Here is a 22,952-nt window from a genome sequence, read left to right on the forward strand (position 1 = left end):
TATGTACAACACCCTGGCGGTACCTCGCACAAGCTATAATCTGCTTGCATTACATATTGAAGTACAGAGACCTAGTGATGACATCCATCTAGTACAGGGGTCTCAAACTGGCGGCCCTCCAGCTGTTGCGAAACTACAAGTCCCATCATGCCTCTGCCTGTGGGAACAATGCTTGTAACTGTCAACCTTGCAATGCCTTATGGGACTTGTAGTTTTGCAACAGCTGGAGGGCCGCCAGTTTGAGACCCCTGATCTAGTACAACCTTTCTCAACATTTTTTACTCCAGAGGGTACTGTATTTATTGGCGTATAAAACTCACTTTTTCACCATGAAAATCGGGTGCAAATAGCGTGTGCGTGTTATACGCCAATACTTCAATTTTAGCTGCCTCGGAAGGGACAGGGAGGGGGGGCGGGATGAGCGCCGTCAGATTACATACAGTGAGAATCTCCTGTTTACTTGGTGGCCTCTGTAATAGAAAGTCCTGTCTCCTGGGCCGCCATTGGACCACTGTTCTGTCTATCATAGGAGATTCTCACTGTATGTAATCTGTCGGCGCTCATCCCGCCCCCCTCCCTGTCCCCTCTAGGCTGCAGATGGGCATCGATCAGGCTGCACTGATGGCAGTGGTGAGGCTGCTGCAATGATGGCAGTGGTGAGGCTGCTGCAATGATGGCAGTGGTGAGGCTGCTGCAATGATGGCAGTGGTGAGGCTGCTGCATTGATGGCAGTGGTGAGGCTGCTGCATTGATGGCAATGGTGAGGCTGCTGCATTGATGGCAATGGTGAGGCTGCTGCATTGAAGGCAATGGTGAGGCTGCTGCATTGATGGCAATGGTGAGGCTGCTGCATTGATGGCAATGGTGAGGCTGCTGCATTGATGGCAATGGCGAGGGCTGCATTGATGTGGACTAATGAGGCTGCATTGATGGCACTTGTGAGGCTGCAGATGGGAATTGATCAGGCTGCATTGATGGCAATGGTGAGGCTGCAGATGGGCACTGACCCTTATTTTGCTTCAAAGTTCCTTATTAAAAATTTAAGTTTTTTTCCTGAAACTTCCCTCTTAAAATGAATGTGCGTGTTATACACCTGTGCGTGTTATACACCGATAAATAATAATCAGGACTTGGGGAAACTCTGCTAAAATTAGGTCATTGGGAATCAGAGAGAAAAATGCCCCACCTCACACTGCTGGTCATTAAAGAATGCAAGCCTTACAGTGGAGGTCAGAGTGCCACCCTTTCAGGAAGCTAAAAAGCTTCATCCTAAAATCCACATCCTAAATTAATGTAATGAAAACAGAAAGGTTTTATTTAAAAATGTAGTTAGCATGTTAATAAATGGGTAATATGGAACCAGGGAAGTCAATAATCAAAGTGTTACCAAGGAGCCTGCTTTCACTATATCTGGTCTCCCACAGTACACAGGACATGAAAATGCAATAGTTTAGTAAATATAAACTGCTAAATACCTTTTCTCATCAGCAGTTAGAGCAGTCTTGTGACTTCTGGTTAAAGCTTGTAGGAGAAGTTTTCATTCTCCCCTGATTGTCCTATGTGGCTGCAAGACCCCTGACCCTCTGTATGGACAGTGCTGAGAACATGCACCCTCCCAAGGAAAAAACTCTTTACCAATACACACCAAACTGAGCATGTGCAGCTTGTCCCCTGGCCTCTGTTCTATCAAAAGATGGTTTGGGCACTGGGGAAGAGGGGGATGATCAGAGAAGACAGGATCATACAGCCTTTTTACAAAATGCAGAGGATTAACCCCTTAAGTTCCACCGTGAGTATAACAAGCATTCTTTATTGCATATACAGACAGATTTTACTTTTGTGGGTTTAGTAACACTTTAAGCAGATTAAACTTCAGCTTTAGGATAGTTAAATAGTAGATATACACCCTTAAAGCGGAACAATACTCACCTCAGCTTCGGCGATGTGACGTCCTCGAGCTCCCAGCCTGGCCGCTGACATTTTTGGGCGGCCGGCTTCTGGGTCTCCAGCGCCAGCCGCTGTCATTGGCCAGGCGGCAATGACATCGGGAGTTGCACGGGAGTTCAGTCAGATTCAGCATTACCGAATTACAGTGAGCTGTGCCTGCATTGTACAAGAGTGGACAGGCAGGTAAGTAGCTTTAGTGCAGAAGAGACAAAGCATGTCTCTTCTGCATTAAAAATCATGTATGTCTACCAATTTTAATACGAAAGCTTAAAGTTCCACTTTAAATAACTTTAGCCAAATAGCACCTGTAAAAGAAGACAGTTAAACTTGTCCAGTGCCTTTTCATGAAATCTTTGCTCTTTAGCAGAGCTGCACTGCTCAAATGATCTTCATATGTCATACATAGGTCGGCATTTGTCTGCTGCAGATTGAAGATTTCCTGAAGAGGCACTGGACCAGAGAAGCACAAACTGTCTTCTTCTATAGATGCTGTTTGGATGATTTTTTTTTTTTTTCATCGACAGGGTTGGTTTAAACAATATCACACATGCTTAATATGAATTCTCTCACATGACCAGGTTTCCTACAAAATGACCCTGTTTGTAAGGTCAGCATTATGGATATTTACCTTCTGTCTTGGTTCAAGAATACACTGGTTCCGCTTAATGTGAAAGCTGATGGCTTTCTTTATGTCTTTCCCTCTCATATTACGTAGTAATGTTGGAGAGAGAAAATTGTCTATTCCCCAGTCTTTCCTACAGGGGAAAAAAAAGTTGTTAGTGCTGTTAAAAATATACTGGCAAATACAATTTCCAAACAAACATTACCAAACCGAAACTTGGGGGATCCTGAAATGGGGGATCCTGAAATTTTATTGGGCAAGATAAATGTATTTCTGAATTTGGGTTAAAGCAGAACTTAAGTAAAAGTAATTTTTTCATCTTTCCATCTATTAAATCTTCTGCCCTTGTTGTTTTAACTTTGGATAGTAAAACATTTTTTTTTCTTCTGCTAGTAAATACCTTATACAGCCCACTTCCTGTTTCTTGTCTGGTAAAAAAGCCTCGGCTTATGACATCATGCACAGCTTTCTCTCTCACTCTGGTGAGAGTTTGTCAGGAAGAGAGGGGGGTGAGTCATAAGAGCGCCAATGAGAGCTGAAGAGCTGGAGGTGTGTGTGAACCGAACCGGGGGGGGGGGGGTACTTATTATACATGGCATAGACCTAAGAACAGCATCAAAATGGGAGCTGGCACTGTGGGCAGAAAGAGTAGGCAGAATGATTAAACATAGAGTTGGAAGGGCGGGGGCCAGGATTGAGGAGACTGTCTGCTAATTGTACACCACGGGTGCAGAGTATGGTGCTTTATCATGTATGGATTGGAGGATGCGGCTGGAGACAGATCAGAGGACAGTGCTGCCATAGATTTGGATCTTTGAGGGATCTGAGCTATGCTGCTAGGCAGTGGCGGCTTGTCCATAGGGGGCGCAAGGGTGCCGCCCCCCCTTCAGGCAGTCACAAAAAAAATGTAAAAAAAAATTTTTTTAATACTTGCCCTTAAAAAAAAATCGGATGCCGGACACAGTGCGACGCCGGACACAGTGCACTTATGGGAAGCACCACGTCTATGCGATCACAAAATTGCAGACGCGGCGCCTCATTTGCGGGCGTTTATCCCGCCTTGCGGCACTTTCCGCAGCGCCGAGTAGCTTCCGCCTGGTGCTCATGGTATCTATTACTACAGCCAGACGGTTTGATTGACATCCGAGTTTGATGTCACTTCCTGTTTTCTCTGTCCCATTGCGCCCAGGAGAGAGGAAACGGGAAGTATGAGGGGAGCGGACCCCTCCATCGCCGCTGTGGAGGGAGACACCGCAGGAGAGCATTTGGTGGGACACAGGCTGCATTTGGTGGGACACAGGCTGCATTTGGTGGGACGCAGGCTGGCTGCATTTGGTGGACACAGGCTGGCTGCATTTGGTGGACACAGGCTGGCTGCATTTGGTGGGACACAGGCTGGCTGCATTTGGTGGGACACAGGCTGCATTTGGTGGGACACAGCCTGTATTTGATGGGACACAGGCTGCATTTGGTGGACACAGGCTGCATTTGGTGGACACAGGCTGTATTTGCTGGGACACAGGCTAGGCTGCATTTGGTGGACACAGGCCGCATGTGGTGGGACACAGGCTGCATTTGGTGGACACAAGCTGCATTTGGTGGGACACAGGCTGCATTTGGTGGGACACAGGCTGCATTTGGTGGGACACAGGCTGCATTTGGTGGGACACAGGCTGCATTTGGTGGGACACAGGCTGCATTTTATGGAACACAGGCTGCATGTAAGGACGGACTTCACTGGGGACACCTGATGGCATCTGGTGGCAGGATATGTGGCTAGTGACACACTCAGGGCTCCCACTGATTCTGCATTATGGTGAGTTGAATGATTTAAATTCATATTACAATGTAATAATAGAAATAATGCGCTTCATAACAACCATGGTGCCGGGATGATTGTAGTGTTAACACCAGGTGTTTGGAATATCTTTATCTGCTGATTGTTAAACTTTCTAGAATACACATATAGTTGTATTATAGTTGTGTAGGATCTGGGCCTGCTGTCCCTCCATCCCTCTCTCCCTATCCCTCCATCCCTCGTTCATCTCAGACGCTAACCACACCACCTTAGAGCCACGCCCACTATTTCGCTGAAACCACACCCATTTTCAGTAAGTGGGAAGGGTCAAAAAGGAAGGGCAGGGTCTGGCGCCCCCCATCCTAAAACTTCACCAGCTGCCACTGCTGCTAGGGAAAGGGATCAAACAAGATTGGACAGTATTGACCCATATACAGACAGCAATAAATACTTGGCAGAACGTCTTATTCTATTCCCTTCTAAAAACGGTTGGCTAGAGTTGGACTTTAAGAATTTTGAAGCTGAAAGGGCAGCTAATACAAAAAAACTGCTTTCCTAAACCAGGCTCTCAATGATTTTATGTCTTTATTTGCCCTGGTTATAATGAATCTATGGCAGCCTTACTGGGCATGCGCACCACTGCCATACTAAAGACAAAGAGTGGCAACACACAGATTCTAATCTATTTAATTCCCCCACATAGTATGACTGTTAGGAACCCCAAGAATAATGTTTTGTTCCCAGAAAATATTGTATTTTTTTAAATCACATTTGCATTATAGTATGCATTCTACTAATGAAAATTTAAAGTAAACCTGTAAAGACAGAAATATAAGATGTGTCTTTGGTGACTCTCAGATTTTCATCCTAGCTTCATTAGCTAGTAAGTTATCGACCTGGACAAGCATTGAGCAAGTGAAGTCTAAAAAGTCTAAATTCCCACCCTGTATACTTGTTTCAGGTCACTGACTCACTAGCTAGCCAAGCCGGGATGCAAATAATGGACAGGAATCTGTACCTTTAAAAAGAAGTCAGCAACAGAGATCCCAATACTTATTTTCTCTCTAAAAGCACTGCTTAAAATAATTATCCTTTAATAATGTAACATTTCTGTATACAATCACAGAAAAATCATGATGTGCTTAGATGTAGTGATGAATACTTACTCAATGTACTTGAATGATATCTTTTGTGGCTGTCCACAAGTGTGAATACGCTCTTGTATATGTAAGGCAGCCAGGCGTAGAGCAACACTGCATTTCATCTCCATCGCAAATCTTTCCTGAAGCACATCACTGCAGCTCTTCAGAGACAGAACAGTATTAGATCAAATCATAAAAAATAACTCTTAAATCACAGCTTAAAAGCAAAACTGTCAGCCTTTTTTTAAACCTGAAAGGTTTTGCCTAAGAACAAGTACTGCTGGATGCCTCCTGTAACCTATAATCACAAAAGGCTAGGTATCCCAAGGGGATTATATGGGCAGTGGATCAACAAGGATCAGGAATGCAGATGAAGTACAGAGAAATTCTTAGATAAAAGTATCAAAATTTTATTAATACAAGTTGTGCAAAATACATACTGACATTTAAAATCAACAGTGCAACAAGAGCAGTTGGTGTTAGAAATACAGCTGCTAGAGTGTAGACGGTGAACTACAACGGCCAATAAATGGTCAGAGAAGTAGTGCAACTGCTACACAATACCCTACATGTTTCAGAAAAACACAAAAAGATTCATTTCTTTTTATGATGTATGCTTCCATCCTCAGGGGTTTCAGATAAGCAGATTATTAAATTTCTAAAAAGAAAAAAATATTTGCATATATATATATATGTAGATTTTTCATCTGCATAAACAAATAAGAAACATGATAGACATTGATCAGTAGGTTTCAATTCGCAGAAAAAAAACAGAAAAAACAACAAGCTAGATATTAATCCAAAAACAATACTTACAAGACATCTGACTCTCTATTATAACACAGGTGTACACAGTGATGTTGCGAGATGGAACTCCCATGCCCAGGAAATCAGTGAATAGAGGCAGTCATCCCAGTTAGATTCAAAAATCAGGATAATACACAAGACAGATAAATCTTGTTTCTGTATGGAATTCACCTCAATGCTAACGGTGAAGGAACGGCAAGGCAGGGCTCACGAGAGCCGCCACTAAAAGGCAAAAATGACGCACATCTAAAAACCAAAAAAAGGAAAGTAGGGATATTGTATGTATCTATGTACTATGAATATAAGCATAGTGTGCATTGGAAAGAAGGGAGAGATACAAAGTATAATTCTCCCCGTGATTGTATCAAGACAAAGCATGAAAAAGGATACATAGATATATAACTAACCTTAGCCACTCAAAGCAAACAGATCCAGTGTGGGGAGCTGTGCTCCTCTCAGCTGTGTAGCAGAGTTTTGTGTTTGCTGTGAGTGAGGTTAAATACCTGATGGTGTGGGAGTGGTTGTGGCCAGATAACTAGTCCCACTTCATTTAACTCATTATGCATTCAGGTGAAAGGGAAAAGTTTTAATCAGTTTTACTCAGAGGTAAGTATGGCAGAGTTTTAAGTACCAAGAAAAATGTGTGGTGATGAATTGGAAGCGTCCGCCAATCACGGCTCCCCAGCCTGGGCGGCGTCCGACGTCATTGCGCAAAATGACGCAACGGCGTCCGGCGTCAACAGAGGCCGCTGACACGGAAGAAGGGCAGCATGCCAGGGCTTGGATGGAGGGCCTATTGCGCATGCGCGAGACAGAAAATCAAGCGCACGCACCCGTAAAGCGGAAGCGGAGGCCTTTCCGTGTTGGGGAGCACCGCCAAGCCACTCCCCTAGGCATTTTGGGGAATCCAAACAATTCCAAAATATTGTTGCAAGGGATGGTAGAAGTATAAATTAAAGCAGATTTTTTGCCACCATCATATTCACTAGCAGGGCGTGGGGATCCCACCTGTACAGAATTGTATCGTTTCCTAAAACACAGAAAAGAAACAATAATTTAATTACAATTAAGTAATGATACATAGAAAGAGAGGAGACAATGGCTTAATAGGCACTGAGAATAAACATACTAGCTTGGTAGAAATATCAGAATATGTTTAATAGGCAACCTTCCTATAGCTAATGTTTGAACAGAGATTTTAAGCATGGGACTAGGTGAGAAGACAAAAGGGAAGAAAGAAGGAAGGTATGTAGAGAAAGGAGAGAAAGCATGGAAAGGAAAAGGGAAAAAGGGAAAAGAGGGAAGGGGCAAGATAACGGTAAATGGTTTAAAAATCCCTATCATAACCCCCTGTGGCGAAGCCTGGAAGGAAAGGCTTTAAATTAAAGGCTTCATTGAGGCCAGGTGGTAAAGTCACATCAAGCTTCGATATCCAACGAAGTTCATGTTGGAGGAGCTTTTTGTTATAATCACCCCCACGAGAGCTCGGGTGTAGGCGATCCAACACCAGAACAGATATTTTAGGACAAATACCTTCACGTACTTGGGCCACATGCCTGCCCAACGGGAGGTCGGGATCAGCTGTTTGCATGGCCCTGATATGGCGATAGAGCCTTTGCCATAATTTTTGGAGGGTCTTGCCCACATAGAAGCAGTTACAATTGCATAACAACATATATACTACGCCCATTGTCTGACAATTGGCATAGTGTCTAGGTACAAAGTGAATGCCATTGGGTAAGTATACGTTTTTCCTCGTATCCATGTACACACAATAGGAACAGGATCCACATTGGAATGTGCCTGCTGTCGTACAGGGATCGCCTCTATTCTGGCCCTTAAATTCGCTTTGGACTAATAGGTCGCCCACCGAGGTAGCTCGTCTGTAGGTAATTAGGGGCATAGGGGGCACAAAGGGACCTATGGTGGGGTCAGAGGTCAATAAATGCCAATATTTTTGACATATCTGTCTGATTTTGCTGTGGTCATTAGTATAGGTGGTAATTATTCTTGAAGTCTCATTAATAGTTGAGATTTGTTTGGAAGCTAACAGTTCATGTCTGTTTTTCGAGTTGGCACGTTTGAACGCTCTTTTTAAACATTTGTGGCTGTAGCCACGTTTGAGAAGTCGATTTTTCAGTTTGTTGGCCTCATATTTAAAGTCTGAATGGTTGGAACAATTGCGTTTTGTCCGCAGATATTCGCCATAGGGGATAGAGTTGATCAGTGGCTTGGGGTGGAAGCTGGACGAACGCAGTATCGTATTCCCTGCAGTGGGTTTCCTAAAAAGTTTACATGATAATAATTTGGATTCATTAATTGAGATTTCAATGTCCAGAAATGTGATTCTGGACATATCAGATGACATGGTAAATTTAAGATTGAATTGATTCTTATTCAGTGTGTCCAAGCATCCATTCAAAAGAGATTGGGGGCCATCCCAGACAACGAAGATGTCATCTATGTACCTGTGCCACATAACCACGTGGCACAGGTACATAGAGAGATCCTCGTCGCGGAAAATGGTGTCTTCCCACTCCCCCAGGTACAGATTGGCGTAGCCAGGGGCACAACAGGTGCCCCTTACTACGCCCTGCACCTGGAGGAATAGTTGGCCATCAAATGAAAACACGTTGTGGTTGAGAATATAATCTAGGGAATGAAGTATGAATTCATTGAAGGAAGCTTCGTGATGGCTTGTTTGGGATAACACCCTTTGGATGCAAGAAATCCCTCTACAGTGAGGTATAGAGCTGTAGACGGCTTCCACATCAATGGTTGCAAGTATACAATGCTCGGGGACTTGAATGTCCTGGAGAATTTGTAAAAGATGAATAGTATCACGAATGAATCATGGAATGGCCAGAACAAAAGGTCTAATATGTTCGTCTATAAGTTTCGACAGATTTTCAGTAATTGATCCATTCCCAGAGAGAATTGGTCTCCCTGGGGGATCTTTGATGTTTTTGTGTAGTTTGGGTAGTGCGTAGAATGTTGGTACGCGTGGATAGGGAATTCTGATGAATTCCCATGTTTGTTTCGAAATTATGTTATTGTGGAATGCATCATCTACAAATGAGTAGAACTTTTTATTGAAGGCCTCCACTATGTCAGTGCCCACTGGGCGGTACCAATCTCGATTTCTGAGGATTTAAAAACACATTTGTTTATAGTGTTCATTGTCCATGAGGACAATGTTTCCCCCCTTATCACTGGGTTTGATGGTAATATCATAGTTGTTAGATAAATTGTATAAAGCAATTTGTTCATTTTTGGTTAAATTTGATTTCTGAGAGGGTATGGATTTGAAAGATTTAATTTCCTTGGAAGTCTTTTTTAAAAAGGTAGTTACGCCATGGTTGGAACTAGGGGCAGGGTACATGGAGGAGGCCTTTTTTAAGGCCATGCAAACAGCTGATCCCGACCTCCCGTTGGGCAGGCATGTGGCCCAAGTACATGAAGGTATTTGTCCTAAAATATCTGTTCTGGTGTTGGATCGCCTACACCCGAGCTCTCGTGGGGGTGATTATAACAAAATGCTCCTCCAACGAGAACTTCGTTGGATATCGAAGCTTGATGCGACTTTACCACCTGGCCTCAATGAAGCCTTTAATTTAAAGCCTTTCCTTCCAGGCTTCGCCACAGGGGGTTACGATAGGGATTTTTAGACCATTTACCGTTATCTTGCCCCTTCCCTCTTTTCCCTTTTTTCCCTTTTCCTTTCCATGCTTTCTCTCCTTTTTCTACATACCTTCCTTCTTTCTTCCCTTTTGTCTTCTCACCTAGTCCCATGCTTAAAATCTCTGTTCAAACATTAGCTATAGGAAGGTTGCCTATTAAACATATTCTGATATTTCAACCAAGCTAGTATGTTTATTCTCAGTGCCTATTAAGCCATTGTCTCCTCTCTTTCTATGTATCATTACTTAATTGTAATTAAATTATTGTTTCTTTTCTGTGTTTTAGGAAATGATACAATTCTGTACAGGTGGGATCCTCACGCCCTGCTAGTGAATATGATGGTGGCAAAAAATCCGCTTTCATTTATACTTCTACCATTCCTTGCAACAATATTTTGGAATTGTTTGGATTCCCCAAGATGCCTAGGGGAGTGGCTCGGCGGTGCTCCCTGACACGGAAAGGCCCCGCTTCCGCTTTACGGTGGTGGAGGCATTCTTTTAACAGCTCCCAGGCGTGTGCGCTTGATTTTCTGTCTCGGGCATGCGCAATAGGCCCTCCATCCAAGCCCTGGCATGCTGCCCTTCTTCCGTGTCGGCGACCTCTGTCAACGTCGGACGCCGTTGCGTCATTTTGCGCGATGACGTCGGACGACCCCCAGGCCGGGGAGCTGTGATTGGCGGACGCTTCCGATTCATCACCACACATTTTTCTTGATACTTAAAACTCTGCCATACTTATCTCTGAGTAAAACTGATTAAAACTTTTCCCTTTCACCTGAATGCATAATGAGTTAAATGAAGTGGGACTAGTTATCTGGCCACAACCACTCCCACACCATCAGGTATTTAACCTCACTCTCAGCAAACACAAAACTCTGCTACATAGCTGAGAGGAGCACAGCTCCCCGCACTGGATCTGTTTGCTTTGAGTGGCTAAGGTTAGTTATATATCTATGTATCCTTTTTCATGCTTTGTCTTGATACAATCACGGGGAGAATTATACTTTGTATCTCTCCCTTCTTTCCAATGCACACTATGCTTATATTCATAGTACATAGATACATACAATATCCCTACTTTTCTTTTTTTGGTTTTTAGATGTGCGTCATTTTTGCCTTTTAGTGGCGGCTCTCGTGAGCCCTGCCTTGCCGCTCCTTCCCCGTTGGCATTGGGGTGAATTCCAAACAGAAACGAGATTTATCTGTCTTGTGAATTATCCTGATTTTTGAATCTAACTGGGATGACTGCCTCTATTCACTGATTTCCTGGGCATGGGAGTTCCATCTCGCAACATCACTGTGTACACCTGTGTTACAATAGATAGTCAGATGTCTTGTAAGTATTGTTTTTGAATTTATATCTAGCTTGTTGTTTTTTCTGTTTTTTTTTTCTGCGAATTGAAACCTACTGATCAATGTCTATCATGTTTCTTATTTGTTTATGCGGATGAAATATCTACTTACATATATATATATATATATATATATATATATATATGCAAATATTTTTTTCTTTTTTGGAAATTTAATAATCTGCTTATCTGAAACCCCTGAGGAAGGAAGCATACATCATAAAAAGAAATTAATCTTTTTGTGTTTTTCTGAAACATGTGGGGTATTGTGTAGCAGTTGCACTACTTCTCTGACCATTTATTGGCCGTTGTAGTTCACCGTCTACACTCTAGCAGCTGTATTTCTGACACCAACTGCTCTTGTTGCACTGTTGATTTTAAATGTCAGTATGTATTTTGCACAACTTGTATTAATAAAATTTTGATACTTTTATCTAAGAATTTCTCTGTACTTCATCTGCATTCCTGATCCTTGTTGATCCACTGCCCATATAATCCCCTTGGGGTACCTAGCCTTTTGTGCCCATTGTTTAATGGGATGTGGCAGTGACTCTCAGGATCAGCTCGATGTTTGTTCCAATGCTATTATTTCTTTAATAATTGGGTAGTAAATACCCGCCTTGTCCCCAGTCCTCTCTTTGGAACTAATCTTTTGCGCTACAACCTTTTCCCTCTTTTTGATCGATGAGGTTTCTTTTCCATTTTTGAAAATGGCAGAATTATATAGCCAATCGTGGGATGACTTCGTGACCAGACTCCAACAGGACTATGGCCAGAACGAATCCCGCGATTCCGAATTAAGTTTCTGTTTTCCAGCCTTACTAAATGGCTGGAGAAAAAATCACTTACTTATTGGCACATCCAAAGCTTCAAAGAATACATTAAGGGTGGTTTAAATCCCCTGGGACTATGTGTCCAAATCTTTCCCTCCTTTGAAAACATAAGTTCCACCTTTAAAACAGCTTGGGAACAGAATCTCCAGTCATGCTCAGTGGGTATGATGAATTTACTCATGGAGGAATATGAGAAACGCATGATTGACATAGACGAGAATATAAATCTGATCTATTTGCAAAATCAAACCACTAGAAGCCCATCCCTCCTTCCCAAAACTTTATGAGAAACTAAAAGTACATATAGAACTCTTTAATAAAACAATTATTTTGAAAAAAGAAAATAAATTCTTAAGGGATAAACAAGCATTTGAAGAGGGCAAGGCCTATAAATGGTCTTCAAAATCCGGGGGTAAAAATTTGAAAAATCCTAAACGGAATCCAACACATTACCCCAAGCATTCAGATATATCTGATTCCTCCTCTGTGTCATCAAGCGTTTCCTATTCCTCGTCCAAACATTCCGGACAATCCAGAAAAGCTAAATGACGCCAGGATGAGGACCATCCTTTGGCCAATAGTACCAAAAAACCCTTTCCCAAATCATAATCCCGGAATCCTCCAACTGGGAGCCAGAGTTCCATGGCACAAATAACAACGCCCACCAACAATGCTGGTGAATCTACAACAGCTGAAATCCCTTTACCAACACCATTAGGCAAAATTCCATCAATCTTTTTTCCAAAAAACCAGGGGAATCCGCAGGGACCCCCAAACCAACCACCATCATGAATGCATCATCTTCCTTGGATGTAGTAAATCTATCATCACACATCCTTACTCCCGACGAAATCTCAGTTCTTTCAAAGGGGCTGACGTTTTGTTCGAATAACAGACTAGACAAATTTACAGCTATAAAAGATTTACACCTCTATACGTGTAAATTATTATTAAAAAGCATGTTTGATAAACACAAATCAGAATATGAAGGCTGGCGCACATTTAGTGAGCGACAAGCCCTCGACAATCTTAATGCTTTACTACAAGAAAACGACCCCCAGGATCTAATTGACACATTAGACCTAGAATCTTTGCTCAAAGAAAATGAAGACACATCGGTCATACCTAAAAAATCTTCCTTAAAAAAGGCCTCCTCCATGTACCCTGCCCCTAGTTCCAACCATGGCGTAACTACCTTTTTAAAAATGACTTCCGAGGAAATTAAATCTTTCAAATCCATACCCTCTCAGAAATCAAATTTAACCAAAAATGAACAAATTGCTTTACACAATTTATCTAACAACTATGATATTACCATCAAACCCAGTGATAAGGGGGGAAACATTGTCCTCATGGACAATGAACACTATAAACAAATGTGTTTTTAAATCCTCAAAAATCTAGATTGGTACCGCCCAGTGGGCACTGACATAGTGGAGGCCTTCAATAAAAAGTTCTACTCATTTGTAGATGATGCATTCCACAATAACATAATTTCGAAACAAACATGGGAATTTATCAGAATTCCCTATCCACGTGTACCAACATTCTACGCACTACCCAAACTACACAAAAACATCAAAGATCCCCCAGGGAGACCAATTCTCTCTGGGAATGAATCAATTACTGAAAAGCTGTCGAAACTTATAGACGCACATATTAGACCTTTTGTTCTGGCCATTCCATGATTCATTTGTGATACTATTCATCTTTTACAAATTCTCCAGTACATTTAAGTCCCTGAGCATTGTATACTTGCAACCATTGATGTGGAAGCCCTCTACAGCTCTATACCTCACTGTAGAGGGATTTCTTGCATCCAAAGGGTGTTATCCCAAACAAGCCTTTACGAAGCTTCCTTCAATGAATTCATACTTTATTCCCTAGATTATATTCTCAACCACAACGTGTTTTCATTTGATGGCCGACTATTCCTCCAGGTGCAGGGCGTAGCCAGGGGCACCTGTTGTGCCCCTGGCTACGCCAATCTGTACCTGGGGGAGTGGGAAGACACCATTTTCCGCAACGAGGATCTCTCTATGTACCTGTGCCACGTGGTTATGTGGCACAGGTACATAGATGACATCTTCGTTGTCTGGGATGGCCCCCAATCTCTTTTGAATGAATGCTTGGACACACTGAATAAGAATCAATTCAATCTTAAATTTACCATGTCATCTGATATGTCCAGAATCACATTTCTGGACATTGAAATCTCAATTAATGAATCCAAATTATTATCATGTAAACTTTTTAGGAAACCCACTGCAGGGAATACGATACTGCATTCGTCCAGCTTCCACCCCAAGCCACTGATCAACTCTATCCCCTATGGCGAATATCTGCGGACAAAAAGCAATTGTTCCAACCATTCAGACTTTAAATATGAGGCCAACAAACTGAAAAATCGACTTCTCAAACGTGGCTACAGCCACAAATGTTTAAAAAGAGCGTTCAAACGTGCCAACTCGAAAAACAGACATGAACTGTTAGCTTCCAAACAAATCCCAACTATTAATGAGACTTCAAGAATATTTACCACCTATACTAATGACCACAGCAAAATCAGACAGATATGCCAAAAATATTGGCATTTATTGACCTCTGATCCCACCATAGGTCCCTTTGTGCCCCCTATGCCCCTAATTACCTACAGACGAGCTACCTCGGTGGGCGACCTATTAGTCCAAAGCGAATTTAAGGGCCAGAATAGAGGCGATCCCTGTACGACAGCAGGCACATTCCAATGTGGATCCTGTTCCTATTGTGTGTACATGGATATGAGGAAAAACATATACTTACCCAATGGCATTCACTTTGTACCTAGACACTATGCCAATTGTCAGACAACGGGCGTAGTATATATCTTGTTATGCAATTGTAACTGCTTCTATGTGGGCAAGACCCTCCAAAAATTATGGCAAAGGCTCTATCGCCATATCAGGGCCATGCAAACAGCTGATCCCGACCTCCCGTTGGGCAGGCATGTGGCCCAAGTACATGAAGGTATTTGTCCTAAAATACCTGTTCTGGTGTTGGATCGCCTACACCCAAGCTCTCGTGGGGGTGATTATAACAAAATACTCCTCCAACATGAACTTCGTTGGATATCGAAGCTTGATGCGACTTTACCACCTGGCCTCAATGAAGCCTTTAATTTAAAGCCTTTCCTTCCAGGCTTCGCCACAGGGGGTTATGATAGGGATTTTTAAACCATTTACCGTTATCTTGCCCCTTCCCTCTTTTCCCTTTTTCCCTTTTCCTTTCCATGCTTTCTCTCCTTTCTCTACATACCTTCCTTCTTACTTCCCTTTTGTCTTCTCACCTAGTCCCATGCTTAAAATCTCTGTTCAAACATCAGCTATAGGAAGGTTGCCTATTAAACATATTCTGATATTTCTACCAAGCTAGTATGTTTATTCTCAGTGCCTATTAAGCCATTGTCTCCTCTCTTTCTATGTATCATTACTTAATTGTAATTAAATTATTGTTTCTTTTCTGTGTTTTAGGAAACGATACAATTCTGTACAGGTGGGATCCCCATGCCCTGCTAGTGAATATGATGGTGGCAAAAAATCTGCTTTAATTTATACTTCTACCATCCCTTGCAACAATATTTTGGAATTGTTTGGATTCCCCAAAATGCCTAGGGGAGTGGCTCGCGGTGCTCCCCGACACGGAAAGGCCTCCGCTTCCGCTTTATGGTGGCGAAGGCATTCTTTTAGCAGCTCCCAGGCGCGTGCGCTTGATTTTCTGTCTCACGCATGCGCAATAGGCCCTCCATCCAAGCCCTGGCATGCTGCCCTTCTTCCGTGTCGGCGGCCTCTGTTGACGCCGGACGCCGTTGCGTCATTTTGCTCAATGACATTGGGCGCCGCCCAGGCCAGGGAGCCGCGATTGGTGGACGCTTCCGATTCATCACCACACATTTTTCTTGGTACTTAAAACTCTGCCATACTTACCTCTGAGTAAAACTGATTAAAACTTTTCCCTTTCACCTGAATGCATAATGAGTTAAATGAAGTGGGACTAGTTATCTGGCCACAACCACTCCCACACCATCAGGTATTTAACCTCACTCTCAGCAAACACAAAACTCTGCTACACAGCTGAGAGGAGCACAGCTCCCCACACTGGATCTGTTTGCTTTGAGTGGCTAAGGTTAGTTATATATCTATGTATCCTTTTTCATGCTTTGTCTTGATACAATCACGGGGAGAATTATACTTTGTATCTCTCCCTTCTTTCCAATGCACACTATGCTTATGTTCATAGTACATAGATACATACAATATCCCTACTTTCCTTTTTTTGGTTTTTAGATGTGCGTCATTTTTGCCTTTTAGTGGCGGCTCTCGTGAGCCCTGCCTTGCCGCTCCTTCCCCGTTGGCATTGAGGTGAATTCCATACAGAAACGAGATTTATCTGTCTTGTGTATTATCCTGATTTTTGAATCTAACTGGGATGACTGCCTCTATTCACTGATTTCCTGGGCATGGGAGTTCCATCTCGCAACATCACTGTGTACACCTGTGTTATAATAGAGAGTCAGATGTCTTGTAAGTATTGTTTTTGGATTAATATCTAGCTTGTTGCTTTTTCTGTTTTTTTCTGCGAATTGAAACCTACTGATCAATGTCTATCATGTTTCTTATTATGCAAATATTTTTTTCTTTGTAGAAATTTTATAATCTGCTTATCTGAAACCCCTGAGGAAGGAAGTATGCATCATAAAAAGAAATGAATCTTTTTGTGTTTTTCTGAAACATGTAGGGTATTGTGTAGCAGTTGCACTACTTCTCTGACCATTTATTGGCCGTTGTAGTTCACCGTCTACACTCTAGCAGCTGTATTTCTGACACCAACTGCTCTTGTTGCACTGTTGTTTTTAAATGTCAGTATGTATTTTGCACAACTTGTATTAATAAAATGTTGATACTTTTATCTAAGAATTTCTCTGTACTTCATCTGCATTCCTGATCCTTGTTGATCCACTGCCCATATAATCCCCTTGGGGTACCTAGCCTTTTGTGTCCATTGTTTAATGGGATGTGGCAGTCACTATCAGGATCAACTCAATGTTTGTTCCAATTCTATTATTCCTGTAACCTATGTTAGCCAGAAAATCCTCCTGAGTGAACCACTCTGAAACTAGTTTTAATATGTAACTAAGGATTTTATTTCCCAGGCACCAACGTCCTACTAACCAGCTATCCCCCAGTCCAGTGGAAAAATCTTTATTGACCATTTTATTGACTTGGTAAAAAAAAATTAAGCCATTTCCAATATAGCAAATAGAGGAGGGTAATTGGGGTAATAGAAAATATTCTGTAGTGTCTGCTTGTAAAGTAGAAATATAGGTAAATCTTTTTTATTTTTTACTTTGGATAGAGCAAGGGAGGGTTATAATTCTTGTGATTTTTTTTCTGCCATCTGTGTCCTATTGGTTAGACTTGCCTTCACTTCCTGTCTCCTAGCCAAACAGTAAGTGAGAGGAAATCCCTGCAAATTAAGGGAATCCCTTGGGGACCCCCTAGTCACCAGAATTAGTGTCCCCGTCAGAAGATTTCCCCTCTATTACTTTTCTGGGGACAACTCAAAATGTAGGATATTGTTTAACTTTCACTTTCAATTATAATGGTAAACAAGATAAATAGAGAGGGTGAATCTCCCTAATGGGACACAGACAGCAATAAAACCTGACAGATGTTCTAATCCATCTCCACTCTATCCAAAACTAAAAAAAAAAAAAGTTTTGCCTTTAGTTATACTTTAAGGTGGCCATACACATATACACATTACAATATGGTTGTGCATTCTCTGCAAAATCTCCTATTCCAAAGCAGTGTGTAATATTAGGGTCTACCCAATCAGTCTATTCATTTTGTAACCAATCAGGCAGGCCCATACACTACATAAGTGGTGGTAGATCTAAATGAGATGATAAAGTCAGACTGTAACTTGTGTAACCAATTTTTGACTGTACTTTTAATTATCAGGACCCCATCATACCTGGCCATCCTGTTGTAGTGTGTTAACGCAAATTGAAAAAAAAAACTGTACCTGCATTTTATTTTATTGCAGTGCTCCACAAGTACTACATTGTAATGTCTGCTGGCACCTAGTGTATTTGTGCATTGAATTACCATTCTAAATATGATGCATTGCATCACATGTTGGAGAGCCATTTGGTTCCACACACTGCAGTAATGTGCAGTAAGATGCTAGTTTTACCACGCAGCACATAAGTGTAAAGCCAAAAAAAGTTTCAAAATTTGGCAGGTTCACCTTATAGCTGGCCAGTACCATGCACATTGCAGTCTCATTGTACAATCTCATTTAGCCTCAGTTCACACTGTGAATCATGCATAAATCGCACAGAAACCGCACCACACCCCTGTTCAATTCATATGCGATTCAGTCGTACATGCACCAACTTTGGAAACAGATTGCAAACTGAGCCCCTTCTCTCTCCAGCGATGTCCTTGATACCCTCAGCCATCCAGGACACTCCTCCTGATTGGTAGAGACAGAGCAGCGGTGCCATTGGCTCCCACGGCTGTCAGTCAGCCAATCAGGGGAGAGAGGGGCCGGAGCCAGGTTGGAGCTCCGTGTCTGAATGGATACACAGAGCTCTGTGTTGGCTTGGGTGCCCCCCCCCCCCCATAGCAAGCTGCTGGCTGAGGGGCACTCAAGGGAGGGAGGGGCTAGGAGCAGTGAAGAAGGACCCGAGAAGAGGAGGATCCAGGCTGTTCTGTGCAAAACCAACTGAACAGAGGAAGTAAGTATAACATGTTTGTTTTTGAAAAAAAAAAAAAACAAGCCTTTACAATCACTTTAAGACTATGGGGTCAAAAACACCTATTTCTTCCTCAAAAGTAATTCATGCAGCTTTTGGAGCATCAGGCGTTTAACTATAGGTGCCTCAGCGCTCATTTCTGTACAGCCACTAATTAACTACATTGGGTTTTGTTTATTGAGAGTTTTGTAGCGTTGAGCTTCAAACTACAAAACCCTTCATATATGAATGGGGCCTTAGACTGTCATACTGTAGACTTTAGATATACTTTTAGGGTATCCCTATATTTCCATATTGTTGCATTCAATGATCAAATCTATTACATTATTTGTGAAACTTTATAATTTTTCCTTAAAGTGATTGTATACCTTTGTTTTTTTTTTTTTTTGTTTTTTTTAAATAACAAACATATTATACTTACCTCCACTGTGCAGTTCGTTTTGCACAGATTGGCCCCAAACCTCGTCTTCTGGGGTCCCCCGGCAGCTCTTGCGGTTCCTCCTCGCACCCGGGGGGGTTACCTTGCAGGCGCGCTTCCGAGTCCAGCATTTGCGTCCACAGACACAGAATGCCGGACTTGGCCCCGCCCCCGGCACCCGCATCATTGGATTTGATTGACAGCAGTGGGAGCCAATGGCTGCGCTGCTATCAATCTATCCAATCAAGAGCTGAGAACCCCGGGCAGAGAGGAAGAGTGTGTCTCCTCCGTAGGAATTACAGGGCTCAGGTAAGTAAAACGGGGGGAGGGGGGCTGGGGGGGCGGTCACTGTCAGTGCATTATTAGGATGCATTAAGGTGAAAAAACACAAAGCTTTACAACCCCTTTAAAAGTATATTGTTTTTGTTTGGAGTGGTTTCCCTTGAAATTCAAAATAATAATCTGCATGTTCATATTTTATAAAATAGCAAATGTTTACCTGTAAGTAAAGGTATTCAAAGGCAACTGGATCCTCCTGCAGAAGCTCAAAGGGATCTTTGGGTACAAAACAAACTCTGAAAAGACACCTATAGTCGTGGGACTCTCTCTTCTGTACTACCTGCAATGCAAAAATATGCCTGCAGTAGTCTGCAACAGGACACAGTCTTATAAACCAATATTTTAATATTTACAAATAGCATCTAATCACAAAATATGAAAAATACAGTACAGTATGCTAACGGACATTTTTTTTTTATACACACAGATATTATTATTATTATAATTATTGCCAGCAGGTGGCACTATTTTAAAGGAAAAAAACGTACAACCACAGAACAATGATGTTATGAAACTAGAGGCACAGGGAAACCTTGATATGCTGGAATACAACACCCTTATGTTTATGTATCTTATGTAGCCATGCCCCCCGTAGGGGTTGCTGAATGTAGTGGTTTACCTGTCCCCTGCCAGCCAGACATCCATCTCTCAGTCACTCAGAGACATAGAACAGTCCATACCTTTGTTTTTGTTTTTTTATTTGAGGGGATTCAATTTGGATGGGAAGTTGGGAATTATGGGATGCCCAGGAATATTCAGTGCAAACTTGCTTGGGACTTGTATATACACTCCAATCTTCTCTCCAGCACAAACACTTGCTGCACACTGTTCCTCCTCCAGCACTTCACTTGCTGCAGACTGTTACTCCACCAGCACTTCCCTTGCTGCAGGCTGTAACACCTCCAGACTAGCTAGCTAGGGTGGCCACGTGTCCCGGATTGCCCGGGATTGTCCCTTATTTGAGATTTTTGTCCTGTGTCCCGGGTGCCTTCATTCCGGGACAATACAGTGTGCCGGAATGAAAAAAAAACACACCGCCGGCTGGCATCAGTGTCCGACTCCGTCTCCGAGTCTGCCACCCTTATCATTTTACAGTACAGTACACAAGTAACACACACAGATGTCACAGATATGCGCAGCTTAACTGGTTGCTAGGCTAGGGCCGCCCGCCCCGCGTCTAGCAACCAGTGACGTCAGGCACCGTCAATCACGTGGGAGTCAGTGCAGTGGGCACCCGCACGGCGCACTCTAGACTCTACACGCTACGGCTGAGCAGCGCGCCTCTGTCTGAGAGAGAGAGCAGCCGCCAGCCTGCCAGTCCAGTCCACACTTAGTTACTATCCTGCCCTGTGCCCAGCAGCCCCAGTCAGTGTGGTGGTGCCTGCCAGTCCCGGACCCGGAGCCGCCGCCGAGCCGACTACTCCAGCAGCCGCACATTGCCAGCGGCCAGCCAGCTTCTTTCCGTCCTGAGTGAGTCCTGACTCCTGACTGAGCCACCTCGTCCGAGTCCTCCCTCCGGCTCCCTCCCGCCCACGAGGTCCGCCCGCCAGCCAGAGTACTTCAGGACAGGTTAGTGTAACTTCCACAGTCCACTACCTAGTTACAGCAGTGAGCAATGCACACTCCCTCTCAAATCTGCTGCTGTCTCCAGACCCCCACCCCCCTCAGTTTTGCTGCTGTCCCCCACACAGCCACACTCCCCCTCAGATCTGCTGCTGTCTCCCACACTCCCCCTCAGTTCTGCTGCTGTCCCCCCCAATCCCCCTCAAATCTGTTGCTGTCCCCCACTCCCTCTCAGTTCTGCTGCTGTCCCCCCCCACTCCCTCTCAGTTCTGCTGCTGTCCCCCCCCACTCCCCCTCAGTTCTGCTGCTGTCCCCCCCACTCCCCCTCAGTTCTGCTGCTGTCCCCCCCAATCCCCCTCAAATCTGCTGCTGTCCCCCACTCCCTCTCAGTTCTGCTGCTGTCCCCCCCACTCCCTCTCAGTTCTGCTGCTGTCCCCCCCACTCCCTCTCAGTTCTGCTGCTGTCCCCCCCACTCCCTCTCAGTTCTGCTGCTGTCCCCCCCACTCCCCCTCAGTTCTGCTGCTCTCCCCCTCCATCTTTCCTCTATGTCCCCCTCCATTCTGCTGCTGTCCCCCTCCGTCCTGCTGTCCCCCTCCGTTCTTCCTCTGTGTCCCCCTCCGTTCTTCCTCTGTGTCCCCCTCCATTCTGCTCGTGTCCCCCTCCGTTCTTCCTCCGTGTCCCCCTCCGTTCTTCCTCCGTGTCCCCCTCCGTTCTTCCTCCGTGTCCCCCTCCGTTCTTCCTCCGTGTCCCCCTCCGTTCTTCCTCCGTGGTCCCCCTCCGTTCTTCCTCCGTGGTCCCCCTCCGTTCTTCCTCCGTGGTCCCCCTCCGTTCTTCCTCTGTGTCCCCCTCCGTTCTTCCTCTGTGTCCCCCTCCGTTCTTCCTCTGTGTCCCCTTCCGTTCTTCCTCTGTGTCCCCCTCTGTTCTTCCTCTGTGTCCCCCTCCGTTCTTCCTCTGTGTCCCCCTCCGTTCTTCCTCTGTGTCCCCCTCCGTTCTTCCTCCGTGTCCCCCTCCGTTCTTCCCCAAAAATTGGCAAAAAAAGTATCAAAAACCATCCTTTTTGGGCGGCGCGGGGGGGGGAGGGTGTCCCTGAATGGCAGTTTGGAAATGTGGTCACCCTATAGCTAGCACCGCATGGGTAGGCCTAACACTACTTCAGCCAGGCCTAAATGAATTGCCTTTTGTGGGCAGGGACCTCGGGCCCCTGTAGTGTAGGTACTAGCTATCCTCCATTCAGCTACCACTCCCAGATAGCTCTCTTCAGGCCCTGCCAGCCAGCCTGGCTGCAATGAACTCTTTCCAACTCTTTCCTGCAATGAACTCTTTCCACTGCCCTTCCCACAGTCTCCACTACTGGTTCTGCCCCCAGCTCAAACTGCAATCTTCCAGTTCTCTCAGGCGTGCCCCCCAGTCCTCCCAACTGTGCTCACTCACTAGCCCTCCTGGCTGCGACCAGTAGTCCTCCCTGGAGACTCTTAAAAGTGTTCTCTCCTGCTGTCCTTTACTTGCTTTCTCATGTGCCTCTCCTTCCAGGATCTCGTCACTCCTTCTGGATGCACCCGAGCCCCAGCCCAGGGTCACCCCTCCCAGACTGGGGAGCTCCCCATGGGCTCTGACATCCTCCACACTCTCTCACTCCAGCTCCTCCACCCGAC

General features: G+C 44.1%; 1 protein-coding gene across 2 annotated transcripts in view; it reads right to left on the reverse strand.

Annotated features, from left to right (window-relative positions):
* Positions 1 to 22,952, reverse strand: part of FRMPD1 (FERM and PDZ domain containing 1) — a 286,616-nt gene that overhangs the window by 64,088 nt on the left and 199,576 nt on the right. For both annotated transcript variants that reach the window (XM_073591547.1, XM_073591539.1), the window contains exons 9-11: positions 19,898 to 20,017; positions 5,534 to 5,670; positions 2,576 to 2,702 (exon numbers count right to left, since the gene is read on the reverse strand). In XM_073591547.1, coding sequence (XP_073447648.1) covers positions 2,576 to 2,702; positions 5,534 to 5,670; positions 19,898 to 20,017 — 384 coding nt within the window. The remainder of the gene's footprint in view (positions 1 to 2,575; positions 2,703 to 5,533; positions 5,671 to 19,897; positions 20,018 to 22,952) is intronic.

This window comes from Aquarana catesbeiana, linkage group LG01 (assembly GCF_042186555.1).
Source record: "Aquarana catesbeiana isolate 2022-GZ linkage group LG01, ASM4218655v1, whole genome shotgun sequence".
NCBI lineage: Eukaryota > Metazoa > Chordata > Amphibia > Anura > Ranidae > Aquarana > Aquarana catesbeiana.